General features: G+C 36.3%; 3 protein-coding genes across 6 annotated transcripts in view; 2 read left to right on the top strand and 1 right to left on the bottom strand.

Moving 5' to 3' along the window:
* The first annotated feature begins 935 nt into the window (after positions 1-935).
* LOC108764329 (uncharacterized) lies at positions 936-3,560 on the top strand. 4 transcript variants are annotated; one of them, XM_018512502.1, is made up of 4 exons: positions 936-1,313; positions 2,291-2,472; positions 2,662-2,816; positions 3,485-3,560. In XM_018512502.1, exons 1-4 carry the CDS (start codon positions 1,116-1,118, stop codon positions 3,544-3,546), a joined length of 597 nt encoding a protein of 198 aa, XP_018368004.1. In that variant the 5' UTR covers positions 936-1,115; the 3' UTR covers positions 3,547-3,560. The 4 variants fall into 4 exon arrangements, 3 of the variants coding, with proteins under 3 accessions (XP_018368004.1, XP_018368005.1, XP_018368003.1); XM_018512503.1 differs by having other exon boundaries at positions 3,488-3,560; XR_001940266.1 differs by having other exon boundaries at positions 937-1,313; positions 2,662-2,998; positions 3,485-3,506.
* Positions 3,561-3,632: 72 nt separating this feature from the next.
* Rpp21 (ribonuclease P protein subunit Rpp21) lies at positions 3,633-4,548 on the top strand. Its single transcript, XM_018512504.1, has 4 exons — positions 3,633-3,713; positions 3,784-3,842; positions 3,969-4,060; positions 4,129-4,548. Exons 1-4 carry the CDS (start codon positions 3,710-3,712, stop codon positions 4,439-4,441), a joined length of 468 nt encoding a protein of 155 aa, XP_018368006.1. The 5' UTR covers positions 3,633-3,709; the 3' UTR covers positions 4,442-4,548.
* An 896-nt stretch (positions 4,549-5,444) lies between these two features.
* Cad87A (cadherin 87A) overlaps positions 5,445-22,652 on the bottom strand; it is a 257,421-nt gene continuing 240,213 nt past the window's right edge. Inside the window, exons 8-30 of the mRNA XM_018512442.1 lie at positions 21,120-21,309; positions 17,894-18,086; positions 16,361-16,671; positions 14,178-14,333; positions 13,464-13,651; positions 13,214-13,376; positions 12,554-12,992; positions 12,125-12,316; positions 11,695-11,948; positions 11,207-11,339; positions 10,913-11,128; positions 10,280-10,579; positions 9,837-10,081; positions 9,217-9,510; positions 8,916-9,113; positions 8,632-8,854; positions 7,930-8,474; positions 7,572-7,747; positions 7,321-7,456; positions 7,050-7,174; positions 6,873-6,974; positions 6,589-6,802; positions 5,445-6,075 (exon numbers count right to left, since the gene is read on the bottom strand). Of these exons, the coding sequence (XP_018367944.1) occupies positions 5,959-6,075; positions 6,589-6,802; positions 6,873-6,974; positions 7,050-7,174; positions 7,321-7,456; positions 7,572-7,747; positions 7,930-8,474; positions 8,632-8,854; positions 8,916-9,113; positions 9,217-9,510; positions 9,837-10,081; positions 10,280-10,579; positions 10,913-11,128; positions 11,207-11,339; positions 11,695-11,948; positions 12,125-12,316; positions 12,554-12,992; positions 13,214-13,376; positions 13,464-13,651; positions 14,178-14,333; positions 16,361-16,671; positions 17,894-18,086; positions 21,120-21,309 (5,110 nt within the window). The 3' untranslated portion in view covers positions 5,445-5,958. The remainder of the gene's footprint in view (positions 6,076-6,588; positions 6,803-6,872; positions 6,975-7,049; positions 7,175-7,320; positions 7,457-7,571; positions 7,748-7,929; positions 8,475-8,631; positions 8,855-8,915; positions 9,114-9,216; positions 9,511-9,836; positions 10,082-10,279; positions 10,580-10,912; positions 11,129-11,206; positions 11,340-11,694; positions 11,949-12,124; positions 12,317-12,553; positions 12,993-13,213; positions 13,377-13,463; positions 13,652-14,177; positions 14,334-16,360; positions 16,672-17,893; positions 18,087-21,119; positions 21,310-22,652) is intronic.

A 22,652-nucleotide genomic window follows, 5' to 3' on the forward strand; every position in this document is an offset into this window, starting at 1 on the left:
AAAAAAAAAAAAAAAAGTGAATTTTGCAGACCTGTGTTATCAGTATAATTAAATAAATATTTATTTAAGAAACTCCTGCTTAATAAAAATGATTATAATGACGAGACGAATATTGAACGCGTCTCTTGGTTTTTACTAACGTATATGGCATCTACTGCAAAAAAGTTTTCCAACATTTGTAAAAACACTAATATGAAGTTAGCATTTTGCAGCCGCAACAAATTAAATAGCTTCATCAAAGTACATAAGGACGTCCTCCCAAAATATTGTAATACATCAAAAGCGGCCACAAATTTTCCTCGATGCCCATTCCAGTGTTATATAAGTTCAATGAATTTTGATCTTGTGACTTATTTTGACATTAAAAATAGCTGAAAACGAGCGTCGAGCGTCAGCATGAAAAGGCACCTTATGATTATAAGTACTAAATTAAGCCCCAGACACAATGCGAAGGAATACCGATAGCGATAGAAATAATACGATTTCAACCTTTCAGAAATCAGATATATTGGATTATACAGTTTCTGATAGGTTGAAATCAGATTATTTCTATCGCTATCGCTATTCCTTCGCATTGATTGCGTTCAGCAGAGAAAGCAGCTTTGCAACTGTTGTAAAATTCTTGAATATGATTGGTTTATTTATACATTTAGATTATTCTTCAATATGATTGGTCTTGCTCTTAGTTTCATTGGAGCAAGACCAATCATATTGAAGAATAATCTAAATGTATAAATAAACTAATCATATTCAAGAATTTTACAGTAGTTGCAAAGCTGCTTTTTCTGCTGAACGCAGCCACTAAGTGCATTCAGTACTACAACCGCTCACTGAGCGTTCAGTGAGCTCTTGGATCTGATTGGCATATTCCGTTAGATCTGAAAATATAGACCAAACAGATACAAGAGCTCACTGAGCGCTCAGTGAGCGGTCGTAGTACTGAATGCACCCATTGTGTCTGGAGCTTTAAAATGGTGATGATGACCTAACCCAACCGACGCAATGTCGCATCTCTGGCCTCTAATTCTGTAGTAAACAACAACAAACCGAAAGTCAGCCATTCTTCAGTCATTGGCAGTCATTGGCGTGTAACAGCGTGTAGCTGATAGCAAAGGATGGAGAAGAGTACATTTGCGTCGTGCTCGAATTATTTCGACAGATTACGAAGCAAAACACGCAATATCGATGAAGGCATCGAGAGACTTTCTAAGACCTGGAAAACTCCGCAACTTCTCATCGGCGGCTACGCCGAGCGTACGGCTGAGACTAGTGTCTATTTGGAGGGGTTGCGGGAGACTATACGGAATACTGGTGTAAATACTGTTCGGTTAATATTATCTCGGAGTTTGCGTTCCCCAATTCTCCTATGTGACCATTAAACCATTTCCTATATGATTCAACATTTTTTTTACTGCTATTCTACTCCTTAACCGGGTCACTTGTGCCTGATTGTGTTTTTCAAAGGATTTTTGAATCTAAAAAGTTTGAAAAAAGTGTTGTACTCTTTCAATATTCAAAAATACGATTTAAAATGATATTCGAAATATTTTTGTATTTTTTTTTATATGAGACCGAATTTGAGGCAGAATGATTCAAAATTGAAAATTTGTCTGGATTTTTAAAGATCCAATTGGACAATGGAAGGTTGAGTATTTTTCATTTAATGATATATTTGATAGACATACCCAACATATATTAATTAATATTTTTACTTTAAATAAACTATATATGTATAAACGTTACATTTATAACATTTTGTTTTTATTGAATAACATTTTTTAGTTTATTTATTTGTTATTATTCTATTGTTATATAAAATACTACTTATTTTGAAATAACTTATAATCCAAATGGTAAACCGTCATTAAAAAAATTTGTTGTATTACTTTTAAATATGGTTTAAAATAATCTATAATCGTTTAATAATTTTTTTATTATTTTGATATGATAAAATCTATATCTTAAGATCTGTTTGCGTCACTGTGTGTACATGCTCCAACATACTCCTACCATAGTCAAACCTACTCACTCAAACATCATTGGTTATATTGCTAAGTAATTATTCCACGAATATGTTTGAAAATTTACTGCCAGCATTGTTCATGTTACGCCTATTACAAATTTGCAGCATTGGTAATAAATTTTGAAACGCAGCCTGAATTATATCCTTGCTCCTTAGTATACGATATATCATATCATAATAAGATATCATGTATTATGAGTAATGTATTAACTATGAAGAAATTGTGAAGTGAGCATTTGATTATATATATTGTGCAATTAATCATAGGCAGAGATGGAAAAACTTCAATCAAAATTGGAACCATCTTTGGATAAGACAGATCAGTTACTGAAACAGTCACAAGAGATGTACAAAGATTTAAAAGAGCAGTGCGACAATTTGGACATTGTTCTAGCGGAATATGGTTATCACTATGATGAGAGTAATGGTGGACAAGAAAATCATTCACGGTACTATATTTTTGCTTACACTTTATAATTTGAACAAGTTTCAGTTAATTTATTCTTTATCTTTTCCTAATTCTCTAAGAATTAGAAAAAGATAAAAAGTAAATGAAACCAAGATTAAAGTTGATCTACATTGGTAGAAACAAACATTAATCGAACATAGTTGCTCATGATGTTTTTCTTTCCTTTTAGAAACGATAATCAGAATTCGATGAATGGCGGTGCTTTTGATACTGAAGAGATACTTGATATGGAAGTTGAATTTACGCCGAACTTGACATGGAAATGTAAAACTAAATCCAGAGAATCGGACTCTTCCAATGCAAGTCAGAGGAATACCATCAAGGGTATCGCAACGCCTGTATTCAGAAATCTAGAATCAGTTTTACATTCAGAAATCCTGAATGGGAAAGGCTTTTATAAATAACGTATCGGTGCAAAAATCAAATTATTCAAAACAAATTACAAAAGTATTGAGGAGATAATCTCGATTCCATATACATTTTCCGCTCTTCTATTTTTCAGCAATGTAAAAAAGAAAAGATATATCTATTATTTGCGTTGAGAGAGAGAGAGAGAGAGAGAGAGAGAGAGAGAGAGAGAGAGAGAGAGATATGCCTGTTTAGTATATTACGACAGTGTAATAAAAATGATTAAAATATTGATTGGAAAATAAATTAAATTATTTAAATGAATTTATGTTTAATTTAATTCTTAAAATATAAATACACATGTTTATATACTGTTGGTATATAAAGTGTGTAGGATAATGTTTATATTCTAATGTTACTTGGCTAGATATATGATTTTTTTTTATATACAGTTACCATGTAACAAACGAAATGTTAGAATTAAAAATGAAATTAGTCCTTACGGATTTTATATATATTTTTTAACAAAGAATTTTTTAATTAAAAAGTTTAATAATAAAGTATTGTGAGAAAAATAAAATTGTTATTTGCTATCATTTGCTCTGGCCTTCGTATTTGTTTAATCTCCAAAAAATTTATTCCAGCAGGTATCATTAAAATGAGAAGGAGCTGCCATTTGCTGCAAATAGTCCCCGCACGGAAGTAATCTAACTTAACCCAACCGGTTCAACCTAACCTTAAAAGTGTGAAACTGTTATTAAGGAGTTGATTACTGACACATTGAATAGTTTACGTTATTGTTCAACAATATAAATTGTCAGGCTGTTGATTATCGATCTAAGTTGGAGCAATAAATAATAAATTTTATAATGAGTGAGTTAAATATTATTAAAATATTTCTAAATATATATACATTTATTGTAACATATATACATATTTATAGAAAAGAATCAAATTTGCCAGCACAAAGACGTTTTTCATAGAATGAATTATTTATATCAGGTATGAATAATTATGAAATTTATTATTCATCAATAAGCGATATTTATTTAACCATTATGATAATTTTTACTTGATAAAATAATGTAGAAACATATGACGTTATTGTGATTCAATATTTCCTTACAGGCTAGTCATCTAATGGCATTAAAGAATCGAGTTATGGCATCTTACCTTGGTAACCATATGTTTGCTTGTGCTAAGAAGGCAGTATTGCGCACGTAAGTTTCTAGATGATTTATTTTAAGGAATTATTTACAGGAGTTGTGTTAACGATTCGTTATCTTAGGGAACCAAATTTGAAAAGAACTGTATGTAAATGTTGTCAAAGTCCACTCATACCTGGGGAGACAGCAAGAGTTAGATTAGTATCAAAGCCCATAAAGGGTGTCAAATGGATGTGTTTAACTTGCATGAATAGTAAAAAGTATCCTACAAAAAAAGGATACAAATTATGGCTCGACCAGCCGGAATCACTGGTTCGGATATTAGATTTTACACCAAAATCAAAAAACAAAAACTTTCAGCAACTTGGCTCTGAAAGCAATCTTGAGGAAGTAAAAGAACAAACTGAAAACTATCCTAGAAATCCTAGGACTTGAATTGTTTGAACAATGCCAAGATAAAAGTAAAAAAAAGCAGTTGATCTCAAACAGGTCCATATATTTTACAGATTAATTCAAGATCTGGTGTATGAATATTTTTTATTAATGACTTACATAAAATATGTTACAATATTACAATAAATTTGTAATTAATAAAACAGATACTTTTGCTAACTGGAATATTCATAACCATCTAGTAATATCATGATACCGATAATAGTTTTACATTAAATGTTCTTAGAAATAACTCGATCGTAAGTTAAGTTACTGTTGTTATCGAGTAGTTGCGATACGTTTTTTTTTTTTTACGGAAAGTGGCATCCGCAGGGAATTCCCGAAGGTCACGATCTCTGTGTTCTCAGCCGAGGACGGTTTGTGAAGTCGCTATTAAAGTGTAAAGTCGACATGGTTTTCGAAGGCAAGATTATTTCGCCGTAATGACACTGGAATTCGCTGCGAGCGTCATTACTTCATCTAACTATGATATGACTATGTCCGCCCACCGCCAGTGACTCGTGCAAAATCATTACGAGTTAAATCATCACACTCATACTTGGGCGCAATCAAATCACAGTTTACTTGGAAAGAAGAGAAAATATCAGTCATTTAATATTCTATCTTAAATAAATATACTAACACGAAATTAACAGTACTAACTTAGAAATTATACACACTATCTTGATTATAAACGTTCCGTTGTGCGAGTAGCAACAATGACGCAATTGTTCGTTCAGCAAATACAGCAATCCGTATCGCGTAGATGCCAGAAACGTGGCAGTGATCGTTGTAAAACGTACAAGATGCGTTCGCGTTTCGAACACACGTACGTACCTCGGAAACGCATAAATATTAAACTAACGAGAAAAGTAATACAAAAACTGGGCTGGACGGAATCTACACATTCACTTATATACATATATCTGTCGTGCCAAGCTTCGGTCGTGTCGAGTTATCTCACACACAGTATCTATTTTACCTAGCTTATATTCTTCTCTCTTTCTTTTCTTTTGCTTTTTTTTTGATTCTTCTAAAAAGTAGCTCTAACGATAAAGTCAGACGGGACCCCAGGTTGGCAACGCACACATATATACATGCACACACCAGCTACAGGGATTAATTACTCCAGTAATATTGACTGTGTCGTTCGTCGTCACTCTTCATCATGAGTCCTTTCGCAAGCTCTCGCGGAAGAGTCTGAACTGAAAATGGCAAAAGTCACGCAAGTGAGAAAGGGCGGATCTCGCGAATGTTGTGTCTCGTGTTTCATGTCATGTCGTGTCGTGTCGCTCTTCTCGTACACGCGTCTACTCGCAAGACAAACCCGACCAATATTTAACTCGGTTATTGTCAAAGAGGTGTGTGCATGCGAGTCGCCCGAAGTACGCTCCGAAGAGGCGCGTGCAATGAAAAAGAGCCGCGGACAAAGAGGTACAACGTACGGCGACGGAGCTTATTTAAAGATAGAAAGGGAGGAGGAGAGGATGGGCTGAGTGTGCCCATGTATCAGAGCTGATTTATATTAGCCCCGAAACGAACTGGGGCTGGCCGTCGCGGTCGACCGTCAGTTGCGGCATCACGTTCGGGGAAGGCTGAAACGTTGATCCTTGAAAACCCATTGCCGATTCGTATAACTGAAGCATAAAAACAAATTGCGTGTTTAAGAATTATGCTTCACAGCCCTTACAGAAATACAATTTAATACTGGAAATTACTTCGAGTATTAAAAGCACAACAATAAATAATGGTGTTTTTAATACTTAAAAAAAAAATTCAATAATCACTACCTTTACTAATTATTAAATTTCTGTAAGAACTCGGAGACCAATTGCACTGACATCTATTATGCATTATTAACGATGACAATTTTTTTATGTATTGATTTTTAAAGTAAAAAGACACTAGAGAGGGCAAATATTCTATTTATCTGTATATAATGCACACGCCCTTTTTATTACTTCCAAGTCGTGTAATTCATTACTTAATTCCAATATCGTTCAACTGATATTGATTATCGTCATTTTCAGAACACTCCTTTCAGCTAAAACTATGATCTCAAAGAGAGAATCACTAATCAGAGTTAAGTCTGTGAAACAAAGCGGTATTATAAGACGACTTTACCGTTAATATCCATTAGCATTACTTACATTATGATTTCCTGGAAGCGTCGGGTAATCCGGCGTGGTCGGACGATGCCTGTTCGTAGGCAATGGATGTTGGATGGTTGCGTAAGTGTTATCTTGGGATGTATCACCCATGCCGACGCTTACGCCACTGCCGCGTCTCTCGCCGCCGAGACCGCCCTCGGGCTCGCTGAACACTTGCATCGTTAACTCCTGCTCCTCGTAGAGCTTCAATTTTCTACAATCAAGAACAATACTTCGTCATATATCACATGTAAGGTCATGCATGCGCGAGAAATAAGACTTACTGCTCGATCCATAGAGGATTCTCCGTTGTGTTCAATTCGTCAATGATCTGTTTCTTAATTAGGCCGTCCTTCTTACGTATATCATTTGGCACAGTTATCACCCTGAAGCATCATTGATGTAGATGTATTGAATAAATGAGTAAGATAAGAACATGTCTGAAATCTTAGTAGTCTTACCAATGGCGTAGACAGCAACAAACGACTGTAACAGTAACCGCACCTACGAGTAGAACAACTAAAAGAGCTATTAAAGCAGCGAGTGCAGGATCGAATGGTTCTTCTTGAATCCCAGCATATGCGGGCTGAAATAATTGTAAATTTTATGCACATATTCAATAATTTTAGTAATATTATCGGTTGTTATACTACAAGAAAAATTATTTTATCTAGTTTACTATTATAAAGTAATCATTTCTACAGTTTTAAATCGCGATATCACGGTACTTACCACGACATTCTCTATGGCAAACCCAGCGTAGTAGTGTTTTAAAAAATCATACTTCGCATCAATGACTTTGAGCACATGAGGTATTGGCGCGATAGTTTGAGTTTTCGGTTCGACAACGTGCAAATACATGTCGCACCTAAAAAATTATTTCATATAGATGATATGCGATATATATATATATATATACATATGATATACATGTAAAAATTGACAGAAAAATTTCAGAAAGAATTATATTTGCGTGTAATTACCATTCTCTGCGGATATGTCCAGAAGCGTCAACATGATATCTAATATCGTCCACTACGACTCTACTTTGTGTAGCATTGGATAATTCTGAAACGATCTCGTCGCGTTCGCTATTCACCTCCTCCGGAGGCCGGGATAGTATGACTCGTATTAATTGAGATGGCTCAAACACCCATACCTTGACAAAAAATAAAAATTAATTAAATTTGTAAAATGAAGATATTTAATAAAGCAATTGTGTAAAAAAATCTTACAAACCAATATACAATATACAATACTAACAATAATATCACGTCACAAAGCCGGTGTTAATGTGAAACTAATATTAGATAATAACATTGACAATTGCAAAAAGCGTACATGAACTCTGGTCATCGCGTATCTTTCTGGAATGGCCGTCTCCTTGGCGATAACTTCGACGATAAATCTGTCTTGATTGTATTCCGCCATGTATCCGCTCGTAACGAGTTTACCATCCTGCGTGACGTTGAACGGGCTTGGCACTATCGAGCCGCTCGGTTTTTCCGAGCTATATTTGTAAAGATTCGCGCTGGCGACATAGTAATGGAGAGTACCATTGTCTCCGACATCCAAGTCGGAGGCAGTTACTTTGGTCACGAAGTCATTTATGTTCGCCATGGAATTCACACCGGCATAATAATCATTGCGTTCAAAGATGGGCGGATTATCGTTTTCATCCAACACAGTTATTGTTACATTCACGTGTCCGTGTTCTGGATTGTGAGTCAATGGTCGGCCAGATTGCGCAGGATTGATGTAAAGATCGGGATCGTTGGACGCAAGAATAGAAAGAATATATTTATCTCTTGTCTCGCGATCAAATGATTTGTTCGCGTAGATACTGCCATCAGATTTGTCCATGTAAAAGGCGTATCCTTCGTTTCCTTAAAAAATAAATAAATAATACATTCTTAAGATATCTGAACCTTTAAATTGTGAAAACATATTTATCGAAAAATAGCTTTTTTTTATCAAGAAATTATAAGGTATAACTAAAAGAAAAGTGTGATTTTAGATATCTTGTGTATATTATTTATTTACCTGCTTCTATGTAATAATAAACCTTGGCATGTCTGCCTTCGTCTTTATCCTCTGCTGTAACTTTGCCAATGAAATAATCCTTTGGTCGATTCTCGGATACATGGAAATTATATTCCTCGTAGAATTGCGGCACGTTATCGTTTGTATCAACTAATTGAACTGTTAATAAACGAAGTGTTTCGTACGCTGTAGGACTACCATGATCGGCTGCCACAAGAACAAGCTGAAAGAAAATGTTCATAGAATTTCGAGCTCATTAGAAAATGGTTTCATATATTACTTACTTCAAATTTGCTTTTGATCTCGCGGTCGAGAATGATCTTCGATCGAAGTTCGCCGGTCTCTTGGTCTATAGAAAATTCCTCAGTTTCCTGAACGTTTCTATTACCGATTTTCAAATGGTAGCTAACACGACCATTCTCGCCAGGATCTCTATCGATTGCTTTTACAGTTAATATTAGATAATTTGGCACACCTGCATTCTGAAAATTAACCATCAATTAATATATTACATTAATATTTCATATATTATATTGATTATTTATATTTATTCTTGACAAGAAATATTCTTTCTTCTGTACGTACTTCTGGCACTTCCACGGTCGCGTTTGTCAGTTCCGGCATTACGAACTGCGGTTTATGCTGATTCACAGGTGTGACTCTTATGTCGACATAACATCTGTCCGAGTGCGGACCACTTCCGGCGCCGTCGCGTGCTTCGACCTCGATCCTGTAAGAACCGGCTCTGCCGAGGAGGGCGGCTGCGGGGTACAGGATGCCAGTTTCGCGGTTTAATGAAAACGATTCATTCTCGTTTCCATTGATGATTGTGTACCAGACCTCGCCGTTTGTTCCTTCGTCCTGATCTGCCGCTCGTACCTTAAAAAACATCATAAATATGTTAATTTTATTATAAACTTTAAAAATTTTTTTTAATTTTATATATTATATATTTTACACATATATGTTTTAATATTAAAAATCTTGCAAAGAATATTGGAAGTTAAACATTATAAAGTGAAAAGGATGATTTCTCTTGACATTTTCTCTATGAAAAGATTGACTTTAAGTTTTATAGAATTTTTTCGAAACATTTTCTATATTAAAGAAAAGCTTGATTATACTTGAAAAAATTCTTATCTATTTGTGATGTAAATCATTATTTTATTCAAGGGATTATTCAGGGTGATTTTAGATGACAATACCTGCAAAATAGGTGCCGGCGGATTAACGGACAAATTCTCCGCGACAGAAGCTCTGTAACTGTGTTGTGAGAATATTGGTCTGTTATCATTCTCGTCAATTAACTTGACAACCACTGGCACGGTGGTGCTTCGCCGAGAATTTATATGGGCGCCGTCGCTGGCCATCACCGTTATGGTGATTTCCGGCGTCACTTCTCTATCGAGAACTGTAGCAGCGCCTACTGTAATCTCTCCGGTTTCATGTCCTAAAAATTGCATAAAGTCGTGTAAATATTAAAAAATTAAACCTTATTATTATTTTATATTGATGATCAAAAATCCAACGAAGTAAAGGCTTTTATATTTAATATAAAAGAGAAGTAATAGATATATTTAATTTATTTGGTACAATATTTTATATTTTACAACCAGAGCTATGTAATCGATCGTATTTGTTAACTTACCGATGTTAAAGTCAGCAGCGTGTTCTCCAATCAAGCTGTAACTGACATCGCCGAAAAGTCCCTCATCACCATCCGTAGCTTTCACGACGGTAACGCGAGTGCCAGGCGGAGAATTCTCTTTCACTGACGCGTTATATAGCTCCTTCTCAAACTTTGGATCCTGATCGTTCACGTTAATCACAGTAACGGTAACTTTCGCAGTCGTGGAAAGTTGAGGCACTCCGGAATCATAAGCAACCACCGTGAATTCCAACTGCTTTGTTTCTTCATAATCGATCACCTGACTAGTTCTTACAATCCCTGTAAACAAAGGTATATTTGAAAGAGATCGATTTTTGCTAGTAAAAAATATAAATTTAGTATCTCGCATAAAATCGTTAGGATATACCCGATTTATTATCAATCATTTTTACCTAATTTATTTATTCCTCAATGAAAAGAGTAATAATAATAATACGGTGAAAAAACAAAGATATTTAAACATTCTCTATTCACAGAAATGATTTCGAGATTACTTTAATATGTCACTTACGTATAGTAAAGTGCTGCTTGAGTAAGCAAATTGATTTTCGACGGTGACTTTTAGTACAGGCTTACGTGAAACTGACATGGGACTCACGACGAGCAACTTACCGGTAATATTATCAATATTGAAGTAAGGGCTTGGCGGATCGATGGCGTATCCCGCTATGTTACTATCAGCGTCTGTTGCCGTAAAAGCACCCACGACAGCACCAGTAGGTTGCTCCTCTTGCATCTCTATCAGATATCGTGGATTTTCTCGAGTCCACGGCTTCAGAAATTCTGGCGCCATGTGGTTCACGTCGATGATAGTAACTACCAGCTTACCTATTAAAAATTGTATGATGCATGTCAAAAATGACAAAGAATATTTTGTATCATTTTATGGAAAAATGTATTATTTACCTCGTCCCTGCTGCAACGTAGGTGCCGTGGTATCGCTTACGACAATCGTAACGCTTACCGTCGCCGCTATATCACGATCCAAAGCTCGAACGACAGAAACCTGTCCGGTAGCGCGATCGACTGCGAAGAAGTCCTACGAAAATAAATATGATAAAAAGATAAAAATAAGCTAGCTGAAAATAAGGAAATACTTTAAAAATAATACAACACACACACCACACACACATACACACACACGCACACACATTATCTATAAATCATATGCTTTATAAAATATACAATTGATCAAACGTATTAATTATTTACTATGTTTTAGAATTTAGAAAATTGAATAATATAGATTTTTTACGAAAAAATATATAGTGTATGTTTACCACATGCACAAAAAAATTCTTTTATCTTTATACATATATGTGGATAGAACGTTAATTTATATGGATCAAAACAATTTTCTAAATGAGAGTTAAATTTCGTTAAATTCTCCGTACCTTAAAAGATTTGCTGTCGTTGACGCGTTGACCATTTCTATCAATAGCGGTGATTGGCTCGGAAATAGCGAAGTTCAAAGCTTCAAGATTCGTGCTATCCGGATCTGTGGCTTTCAATGTTGTGAAAACGGTGCCTATTGGTGTGTCCTCTGTAACTTCGGCCAACTGCGTTTCGGGCGTAAAATACGGTGCCTTGTCATTACTGTTCTCCACTTCGATCATCAGCGTCGTCGTTCCGGTCAGGCTCGGTGTTCCTAAAATAAAACGCAAAAATCGAGTAAGCGTATAGAGTCAATTGCAATAATTTTAGCGACACGTTAAATTGCATTTCATAAAGTAAAAAATTTAGCTTTTGTGCAGAGCGTGTATTAACACTAATACTATCATTATTTTTCATTTAATTTTTTTTATCAATCGTGATGACAATTACCTTTGTCGAACGCTATGACTTCTACATGATACGTGTTCTTCTCGTCGTAATCCAATTTTCGGGATACTGTGACGACGCCGGTGGTTTCGTTGATGGTGAAATCGTCGAAAGCTCCTTTCTGTATTCTGTAAACCAACTCCGCATTAACTCCGCTGTCGGCGTCCGTCGCGGTTACCTCCTCCACGACAGTTCCTGAAAAGACGAATACAGTCAACTACCACAGTCAACTTAATTGCCGAGATTAGTTCAGTAAATGGTAATGAAATGTCTCGCGGTGAGAATGTAAGTCCTCTTAGCTGACGGACATCGTTCCAAGCAGATATCCCATATCCGGCGACCTTGATTACACCCTCGAGATTGCTCGTAATTGCGCAATCGGGGACACGCACGATCGTCGTTAAGCGTAATCCAGATAATCCAGATACTTACCGATCGGCGATATCTCCGCGATGCTGGCCGTGTATATGTCGTGCGGGAACATGGGCGCGTTGTTGTTAACGTCGCGGACGGTGATGTTGACGAGCGCGGAGTCGACGAATATACCGTCGCTCGCCTGTATGGTTAGACCGATCCAATCGTGGGTGGCGTTGGTCATGTCAACTGGGCTCTTGATGGTGATCTCGCCAGTATCCGGATCGACGGCGAACAAGCCGAGTTCATTACCGCCCACCAGAGCATACGTGATCTTGGACGTCTTGTCCTTGTCGCGCGCCTGCACCTTCAGCTCGGGCTCGAATTTCTCTGCACCTTCATCCACTACCGCACGATACTTGTCCTGTAGAAAACGCGGCGGACTATCGTTCGCATCTACCAGACTGATGCGCAACGAAACGCTCGTTGTCTGTCCTTCCCCATTATCATCTGTCGCCTAAAAAAATATATTTATTGAATCTTTGCTCAACTATAAAATCTCTACGTTTAGTTTTTGCTCGTTTATAAAACCTTCTACAATAAATACGTCGAAACGTATTGAAAAATATATATTCTAGATTCTAGATGAATGGAAAATTCGAGCAGTTCTATATTATTTCTGCTTTTCAAATATAATAATATTATCAGGCTTATTAATATCGTGATTATGAGGGTTACTTTGTAAGTGAGAAAGTACTCCGTCTGTTGCTCGTAATCCAGACAGGGTGAAGTGCCGGGTGTCGGGCAAGGTGCGACGGTGATGGTGCCGGTTTTCTTGTCGATCGCAAAGTGCTCCGCGCCCTGGCCAAGTAATTGGTAGACTATGCCAGCGGTACCGAAGCTGCGGAACAGAGAATTGCGACGTAAATGAAGGGTGAACGTGCTTTGATGTCTCACGGTACAAAGCGCGAGCTTAACGAGCCCTTACCGCCCGCTGTCGCGATCCTTCGCCGTAATCGTTATAATTGGGCTCCCTGGGGCCGCCGTCTCGGACACTGTAGCTGTGTACGTGGGGCTCCCGAAGGAAGGAGCATTGTCGTTTGCATCCGTGATGGAGATCGTTACCGTCGCCGTAGACGAGAGTTTCGGATTCGTGTGGACTTCCTCGGCAACGACCTGATAACGATAATCACCACGTCACACATTTATTTTCCGCGCAATTTTTGCGTATCATTATCGGCTTATATAATTAATTGCCTCGGAAAGAGAAAGAGAAACATCATTTGATATCTTTCTGATTATTGTATTAAATCGTAAACAAATATGAAACAATTAATTAATTAATTATTAACAATCAAGTAAATTTTATTTTCACCAGATTACGTTACGTTTTATGCTTTATATTAATTCCTATTTATTTTACATCACTTCTACACAGGAAAAAGAGTTTAGTTGCATTAATTGAAATTCTGATTGAAAATGGACAAATCAAGAACATTCTGATTGAATCTATTATAATTCTAGTTGAAATAATTAGAATTCTGATTGATATGATCAGAATCTTCTGGTTCGTTCATTTTCAACCAGAAATTTTTCTCAGTGTGAAGAAAGAATTATTTTTCTTTTGAAAGGATTATTGATTTAATTTATTTTAAAATTAATTGAAAAAGGCGAGAGAGGTAAATACTTCCAACTGACTTACCAGGATAATGAATTTCCGTTGATTAGGATTTTCGTAATCAAGCGAGCCGTTTGTAACGCGGATGTTCACGGACGTGCTGCCAGTCGCCAAGACGGGCTCCACAGTGAACGCACTCGTTATGTCCTCCAGTCGCAAGGAGAACACGGAGTTTAAGCCCTTAAAGTGAAAATGTCATGGGCTTAGCCCTCTTCGCGAGATGTGTGCTGGATAGAATCTCCCGCGATCGAAAGAGCAAGGTGAAACGCGTTACGCGCGGAACAATAGCTGCGTTCAACAGAAAAAGCAGCTTTGCAAAATCCTTTAATATGATTGGTCTTTTCCTTATAAGGGAACGTTTTAAATTGTAAAGTGATATAAAAACTAACATTATCAGTTGAAAGACTATATTTGAAATAGGTTAATAGGTTCAGATCTTGAGATCTAGATCAAATCTTGAGATTCTATGGATTCTGTACCCAACTTGAGCCGAAACATGTTTGGCTATTTTAACTTACAACTGAACCATACGTAGTAATAAATTCTGATTTTAATGAAACTTTGTATATATATATAGAGGTTATGTAAAAAGATGAATTTAGAAAATGTCCGTTGCGATGGAAAAACAATTTGAATGGGTGAAATCACCCCTTATGTGGTAAAGCGGTTTTTTCAGAGAGTTTTTTCCGTTTTATCTCGAAAACTATTCGAGATATCAAAAAATGTTTTATACGAAAGGTTTACAATAAAATTACCTCTATTCATTTACGTCAATAATGTTTTTAATAAACAATTTTTTAATAAAAAAAAATTTTATTTTTCAAAAATATTATTGACGTGAATGAACGAGGTAATTTTATTGTAAAAATTTTATATAAAATATTTTTTGATATCTCGAAGTTTTTAATTAAGATATGACGAATAAAGCTAAAACCCGTGTTGCCTATAAAAGGTGATTTCATTCCTTCAAACCGTTTTTCCGCCACACAACTAATATTTTTATAATTCATCTTTTTATGTAACCTATATGTATTCAAAGTTTCATTAAAATCAGAATTTAATACTTCGTGTAGTTCTCTTATTAGGCACAAAGTATCTCGAGAATAATACATGTTTCAAACAAAATTTTTTTAAAGTTTTAAATAAAAGTTATAAAGGTTTGAAGAGACCCTCAGAAGAGCTACTTAGATTTTGGGTCCAGGACCCATTTTGGGCCCAATGAAAAAAATCAACCTCATCTTATAAGTATATTTATGATCAGGTAAGTTCATCTGATGGCCCTCTTTAAACTCTTCAATTTTTTTATTAAAAAAATTTTTTTTTTAATATTCTTGAAATATATAAATTAAAATGGCCAAACATGTTTCGGCCCAAGCCAAGTATAAAATCCTAAGATTTGTTGACATCTAAAATACCTATTTCAAATATGATCTTTCGACTGGAAATGTTAGTTTTTCGACATCATTTTTGCAATTTAGAATGTTCCCTTATTAGTTCCTCACTGAATATACAAATCTCTAAATATACAAATCAATCGTATTAAAGAATTTTACAACAGTTGCTTTTTCTGCTAAACGTAACCAATGAAAATACGTTTAGCAGCATCCAACGATCAATACGACTGCGACAAAATAATAATTATATTTAATTGAAGCTTTATAACGCATCATGAATTATTTATCCTTGCCGTTCCATTTTGTACTGCCATTAATGTGCGGATATTTAATAACCGAGTTGTATACGCCCGACACCTTTTCGACTGTTCGCTATTGTTACGCGCGAGCATACGGGAGCTTTACAAAAAGCCGAATACATTAATGTAAATGCTATATACATTAACAAAGGCGTTTATCGCGCGTGTCGGATTAACCCTTGATTTTTTCGATGACGGCGGCATTCGCCGGATTATTGGCCGCGCTCGAATGCGGGATGCTGCGGGCTCCAGTTCCATTTTCATCCCGAGAATTGAGAGAGAGAGAGAGAGAGAGAGAGAGAGAGCACGGAAAAATGCTCTGCATTTAAAATCGAACGCGTACGACAGGTATATCTATGGCAAGCCTATTCAACTTTAGCTTCAGAGCCGAAACGCAAGGCCGTCGACGTAAAAATATTCAATACAATTTTGCATTGGTACAACCTTGCATTTCGGCTCCAGAGCTAAAGTTGGACAGATTTGATCTATGGTAATGAATTGGCCCTGTGCTCACCACATCCGGATCTTTCACAGTCATGTCCAGATGCGGCAATGGCGTGCCGTCCTGTACGTTCTCCGGGATTTCGATGTTGTACTCGCGCCGATTAAACGTGGGCGGCTCGTCATTGACGTCCTTAATTGTCACGGTCGCCTCGGCCGTCGATACCGTCAATTTGTCGTTCCCGGGTATACCGTCGATCAGCTCGCGGGCCTTCACAATTAGCGTGAGCACGCCCGTCGAGTTCTCCAGCGCCTCTCTGTCCAGCGGCTTCGCCGTCCTCAGCTCGCCCGTGTCGTCGTCCAGCAGGAAGTAATCGAATGGGTCTGTGGGAAAGACAGACGTTCGACATTCGTGACGTAAAAGTCTTTTATTGTTGCACGTGAAAGCTCGTGTCACCATAATTAATTCTGTAATCTTATCGAGTCGTTTTACCCGAAATCATGAATCTTACGAAATTCTGTGTTTCGTGGATCTGTTGAAACTTTCTATCAATGAAAATTTGATCTATTATACTGCTATACTAAGTACAAACAGATTCGTATATCTAATTGTAAGGTAACTGTACCCAATATGATCTTCTCGCTGTTTGTAGATAGTTTCACAATTCGATAAATAATACCATCTTACAGGCTGTCGATGTGACTTTTGTTAATTACTCAGCTAATTGCTTAGTTTGTTCATCTGTCATCAGTGAAGCCAAATGCAGAATGTCGTGATCTAATATTTCAAAAATTATTGCTGTCTATAACCATCAAGTGATGGTTATTAATTTCCGCAGTTTATATTATTGTAACTCTTTATTTACACTTTACGACATCGTATTTAGTTTATATGTTCGTTTTATTTATAACTAAAGGGAGGAAACTCTTTGTAAGGTAGAATCAATATGGCTAATTTAGACACACTGGCAATAAGTGTATACATATCGATTGTAATGCTTTCTGTTGGTACTTTTGATATTTTAGACCATGGATTTTAATTCACCTGTTAAACATCGGAAAGTTAAGTCGACAAGTAGGTAAGTTAATTATTTGGAAAATAATTTTTTGTGCTTTTTATATGTCAATATATCGTACGTTAAAAAAGTTATAAAATTATAAAAGTGACATTAAATCCATTTTTCATTTCTCTAACACCTATTTCATAAAAAAGAGGTAAACATATAACATGTGTACCCAATTTGACCTAAATATCACTTTTTCTTAACCTCCAGGGCACCTAAGTAAATATTTGAAAATGCCTTATATTTCAAATTAATGTCTAAAAATGTTTTCCCTTAAGAATCTGAATATCAGTTTTTCAATTTTGGTCTCAGCAAAAAATTACAAAAAAAGCGCAAAGCTTAGATAAGCCATATTAGGTGCGGTTGCCTTATATTTGTCTAACATCTAAATTATTTTTATATTATAATAAATTATCTTTGTTTAATTCACGTATATACAATTCAATTGACCTTAGTTTGAAAGTTCGACTTTAACTCGGATGGGAATACGAATTTGTATTTGTATGATCTAGATAAAAAGAGAAAGAAAATCGAATACTCACTAGTGACTAATTCGTAGATCATCTTCCGAGGCATGCCTCTGTCGCCATCTCGGGCCTTTACGGTCATCACGAGGGTCCCGATAGGATCGTCCTCACGCACCACGCCTGTTAAGGAATCCAAGAATTCCGGCGGACTGTTCTGAATGTCCGCCACCTTGATCTCGACGCCGGTGGTGCCATTGTTCAGACCGTCCTGCGGATAAAATTCGCACGATCAAGTTGATTGCGACCGTTCCTTTTTGAAGGATTCTGACACGCAAGTCAATCCGACACCGCATTCGCAACGTACAATCCAAATCTCCGTATTCTTAACTCTTAGAACACACGATTGGATTATTCGTGTCCTGTACATTTCATTTCTTCGAAAAATTATGAACAGCAAATAATTGGTTATAATTTTTTTAAATACACACACACACAACCTTATAAATACTTTCTAAAGGTATTAAAGTGTATGTAAAATCATTTAACAATTTTTATATATTTGTTAAAGTAATAAAAATTAATCTGGGACCCGGACCGTCCATTCCGAGACCGAAACGTTCAAAGGCAACAGATCGGCGGCTTGCACAATTGTTTGCGTTAATGATTAATATTTGCGCGCGTTCTAATGAGGAAAACGTAAATCCTTCGAAATAAAAAGGTATAAAATTTTTACTAGATTTTTATCGCGATGGTTTATTTCGCACAGTGACAGTCGCTACAGTTGTAATTTACGCGTCCGTTCGTTTCGCCGCTGTAATTATGCGCACTATCGCGAACGAGACAGTCTTCTTGCATAGTAAAACGGAGCGGCACTTCGGTCGCTTCCGGAGAGAACGCGTAATTAAAATCAATCTCCGCAGCTCTCACACAGAAAGAGCTCGTTCGCTTTTCGCCGTTCACGAGCACACCAAGTGTCGCAACTAACCGCAATTATCTCTTTATCTCGCACACGTGAACGCGCGAGGATGACGTTCCGCGTTAAAGCGCGCGCACGACGTTGATTAATTAATCCTCCACGCCCCTCGAGAATCTCCAATTATTGAGAGAAAAATCCGACAACGTCCGCGATTAGCGGTTTAGCTGTAAGAACATTTTGGTGATTTTTGATTCGACCAGTTTTTAATCCCAGACTGCCATTTATTGCGGGGGTTGAATGGCCGGGAGAATCTGTTCTCCAAGATCGTAGTATAATACTTCTCATTTGGATTACAAGCACGGTTGCCGCCTCTCTGATTTTCGGCTGGAGATTAGCTTTTTTATCAAATCTCCGACACATGGAAAAAAATCTCCGTTTAATCGCTCAAAATTTAATTTGATTTTTTAGTGTTTTTTTTTTTTAATGTACGCGTTGATTTTCTCCGGTTTTTGGAAATATATTTCCCGCAGGAAGCCGGAAAATGTTCCAATATGAAAGTTTCAATTTCAGCAATTTCAGTACTACTACATTGAAAGAAAAGTGTTTGGTATTTATGACTATTACAATTACATGGTAAAATAATTATAATCAGGGGAGATCCTATGGTCGGTTTACGGTTATAATGTTGGTAATAATAACCATATATATATATATGATAGTTCTCTCAAGCATGACAAAATTATACTATAAATTGTAATTTCAAATATTAATATGGTATAAAAATATCAAAATATAAAAGTAAATAAAATAGACAATCGTAATTATAGTGAATATAAGTATTTTTCTTATTATTAGAAATGTTCTTCGCGTTATTGTATAACACAGCGTATTTCATGTCATTTCGTAATTAATGTTAATCCATCTGACGATGTGTATATCAACTTTTTCATTTGGACCTGAGATTTTATCTAATTGTGTTTATTGTAATAACTCTTTTATATTTGTACTGAAGATGGTCAAATATTGAACGAAACGTCTATATATAATTATAATTTTAAATATATGACTATAGATAGCTGAATACATCTAGCGTTGTGGCTGAATGCTCCTTATTGTTGACATTTTTAAATTTGAAGCCACTTTTATTAACGTTTGTTTTTTCTTACTATTTATGTGGTAGTAATAATAAAAAATATATTAAAAAAAAAAATAAAAATTTTCAAACAGGGTGTGTGACTATTATTAATAGCACTATTGACTTTGTATGGTTAAAACAACTATAAAATATAGTAGCTCCAAAAAATAACTACAAATTATAGTAAATACAACTATCTTTTTCTCTCAGTGCAGTTATATCTCCGACATGATAATAGGATTTCCAGCAGAAGAGCCACGATCCCCAGTAGAACACTAGTTGAAAGATGGTAATCGTAATTACAAGGCACGTTTGGTAAGTATTGCATAAGGATATTAAATTCAAATAGAAAATATAAGAAGAGGCTCCTTGTCTGCTGTTCAGTCGTTACAGTCGCCGACGATTCACACATATATATATATTTTTTTTTATTTCCCTACGTGTCTGACGCAAAGATTGCGGTGCAACGCGTCGACGAGAGACGAGACTCGCATTTAACGCTAAATGTGCGATGAGAAAACGTGCCATTACATTGCTCGTGCGCTTTCGTACGGCGGGCAAATATTTACTGTTTTTCTTCAATTTCGCGTTATATTCCTCAGATATTGCGGCGAAAGGAAAATACCGCAGAATCGATGTACGGGTGGGAAAACCGCATCGATCATACGAGCACGTTCGCAATGTAAAATCTAAATGAGCTCAATGTTTGCCGCTTTGCGGCGCGGGATACGTTTTCGCGCATGAAAACGCATAGTAAATCCTGATTGCTTTTTTTTTTTTTCAGTTGATACAGGGAGCCGGCGAGCTTAGACTTTTTCTATATATGTTTACGATGTATTTTAATGTATCGGAACGACGTCGATGGGAATCAAAGGATAACCGAGGTAACTGAGGTTTCCGATTTCCGGGTACCAGGTCCATCGCCGTCTGCCTTTTATCTGTAAACCCTTTGAAGTCACGTAAATTCGATAGTGTTCTTCACGCTCGCCGGGAGCTCACGGAGTTCATTTTAAATAATACGAAGGCCTTTCTCTTCGTGGAAGAAAGCACTTCGATCCAACCGGCTTTAGAGCTCGTACTGCATAAGTACGGAAAAAAGGAACTCGGATTAAAAGAGAGTTACGTTTAATGTATAACAGATACAATTTATCAAAGTGGGACTACTGCAGCGCGGACAAAGCTACCGATATAGAAATGTTGTTTAAACGTCATAGACGTAATTATCGAGAAACGTTCAACCGTTAATTAACGCTGCCGCGAGAATCGCTCGTTTCGCCTCTGAACGGGGATGGTTTGGTGTTCAAGCCAAACTGGCCGACAACAGATACACGCAAGTCCGCCCCGACGCACGTCCGGTACGTCATTCTCGCATCCTCGTTAGTTCGCAAATTCGCTCGTATCCCAAATTCTCCCGCAATCTCGGTGTTACGGTTCCACATCCTGCAGGACCGTGCAAAGAGAAGTGCACAACATGCATTAGCGGGATTCCTCCAGTGCTGAAGAACCCCAAAGTTTTACCCGTTGCAATAATTTAAAAGGAATAACCAAAAGTTCACTTTGTTCTTATTGTTAAAACATTTAATGTATTTAAATCTCTCATATCTTATCGATTTAATTTATATCTACATTGATCGAAAGAACATGGCGCTCATGTATGATTATTAACTCAATTTCTCTCCTTATTTTTGTCTTTCTTGTTTTGAGAATGTTCATATTGTCTTTGCAATTAAATCTTATCGTGAGCTTTGCAATCCGTCGAATATTTGTTGCTTACCTTGTCTATATTAACGTTACATAACTTAAATATATCACAGAAAAAATAGATTGGATGGTTCAGAAAAACTATAGCGAGTTCAATATTTAATTAAGAAGATTTGATGATTCAACAAAGAAATTATATTTGTATAAGCAATTATCAGTATGTTGATTCAGCAAATTCTTTGCTACAATGAAAATTGCTAATGTAACAATAGAAAATTTATATCTTTGCTGTATTAACAAATTTGTGCTGTGCTATTATAACAACGATGATTATCTGCAACCGCTAATTTTATTCAACTGTACTTTATTGCTTTAATATAGAAAACCGGCTGTCCGTACATTGCGGATTTATTGAATCAGTGAAGTTTTCAGTTGTTTTAACAAATCTTTTTTTCTCCTTGATTTATCTTGTTGTTTCTATTGTTTCTATCTCTAAATTAATGTCTGTTCTATTTAATTTAATTTGTACGTGCAAATGATATTCATTTCATTTATACTTCATAAAAGAGTAGAGAATAATTTAAATTAAATAAAATTTTTATATGTAAAAAATTTAATATGAAATTATAAATCGGTGATGCAATTTTTTACTTAACCTGGCTTTTATATGTATATCTACTTAATTTTCTATAATGTAGGTACATAATTGGTAATTTGTGATCCGCTATAATTTTAATTATACTGTCTTGTGTGTTATATTTTTTAAACTCTTCAAAACTTTTTTAATACACATTTTACGAACAGGTAGGGACCTATCTTTATACTTTGCACTAGGGCCCCATCTTTACTTTGTATTAGGGCCCCAAAAACCCTTTGCACGACTCTGATATCCAGGACAGGTTCATCTGATGCGTTTGCGAGAAACGGACCGGTATTTGGCTTTCCTTCGCGGTGTGCATAATTAGAATCAATCCATGAATTGAGGGAGAGTTGTGAGAAGGAGGGAAAGGGGGAGGAAGGGATAGAGGGAGCGGGGGGAGGGAGAGGGATAGGGGGAGGAGGGGAGAGAGGGAGGAGGGAGG

The sequence above is a fragment of the Trachymyrmex cornetzi genome, unplaced genomic scaffold (genome assembly GCF_001594075.2).
Source record: "Trachymyrmex cornetzi isolate Tcor2-1 unplaced genomic scaffold, Tcor1.1 scaffold412, whole genome shotgun sequence".
NCBI lineage: Eukaryota > Metazoa > Arthropoda > Insecta > Hymenoptera > Formicidae > Trachymyrmex > Trachymyrmex cornetzi.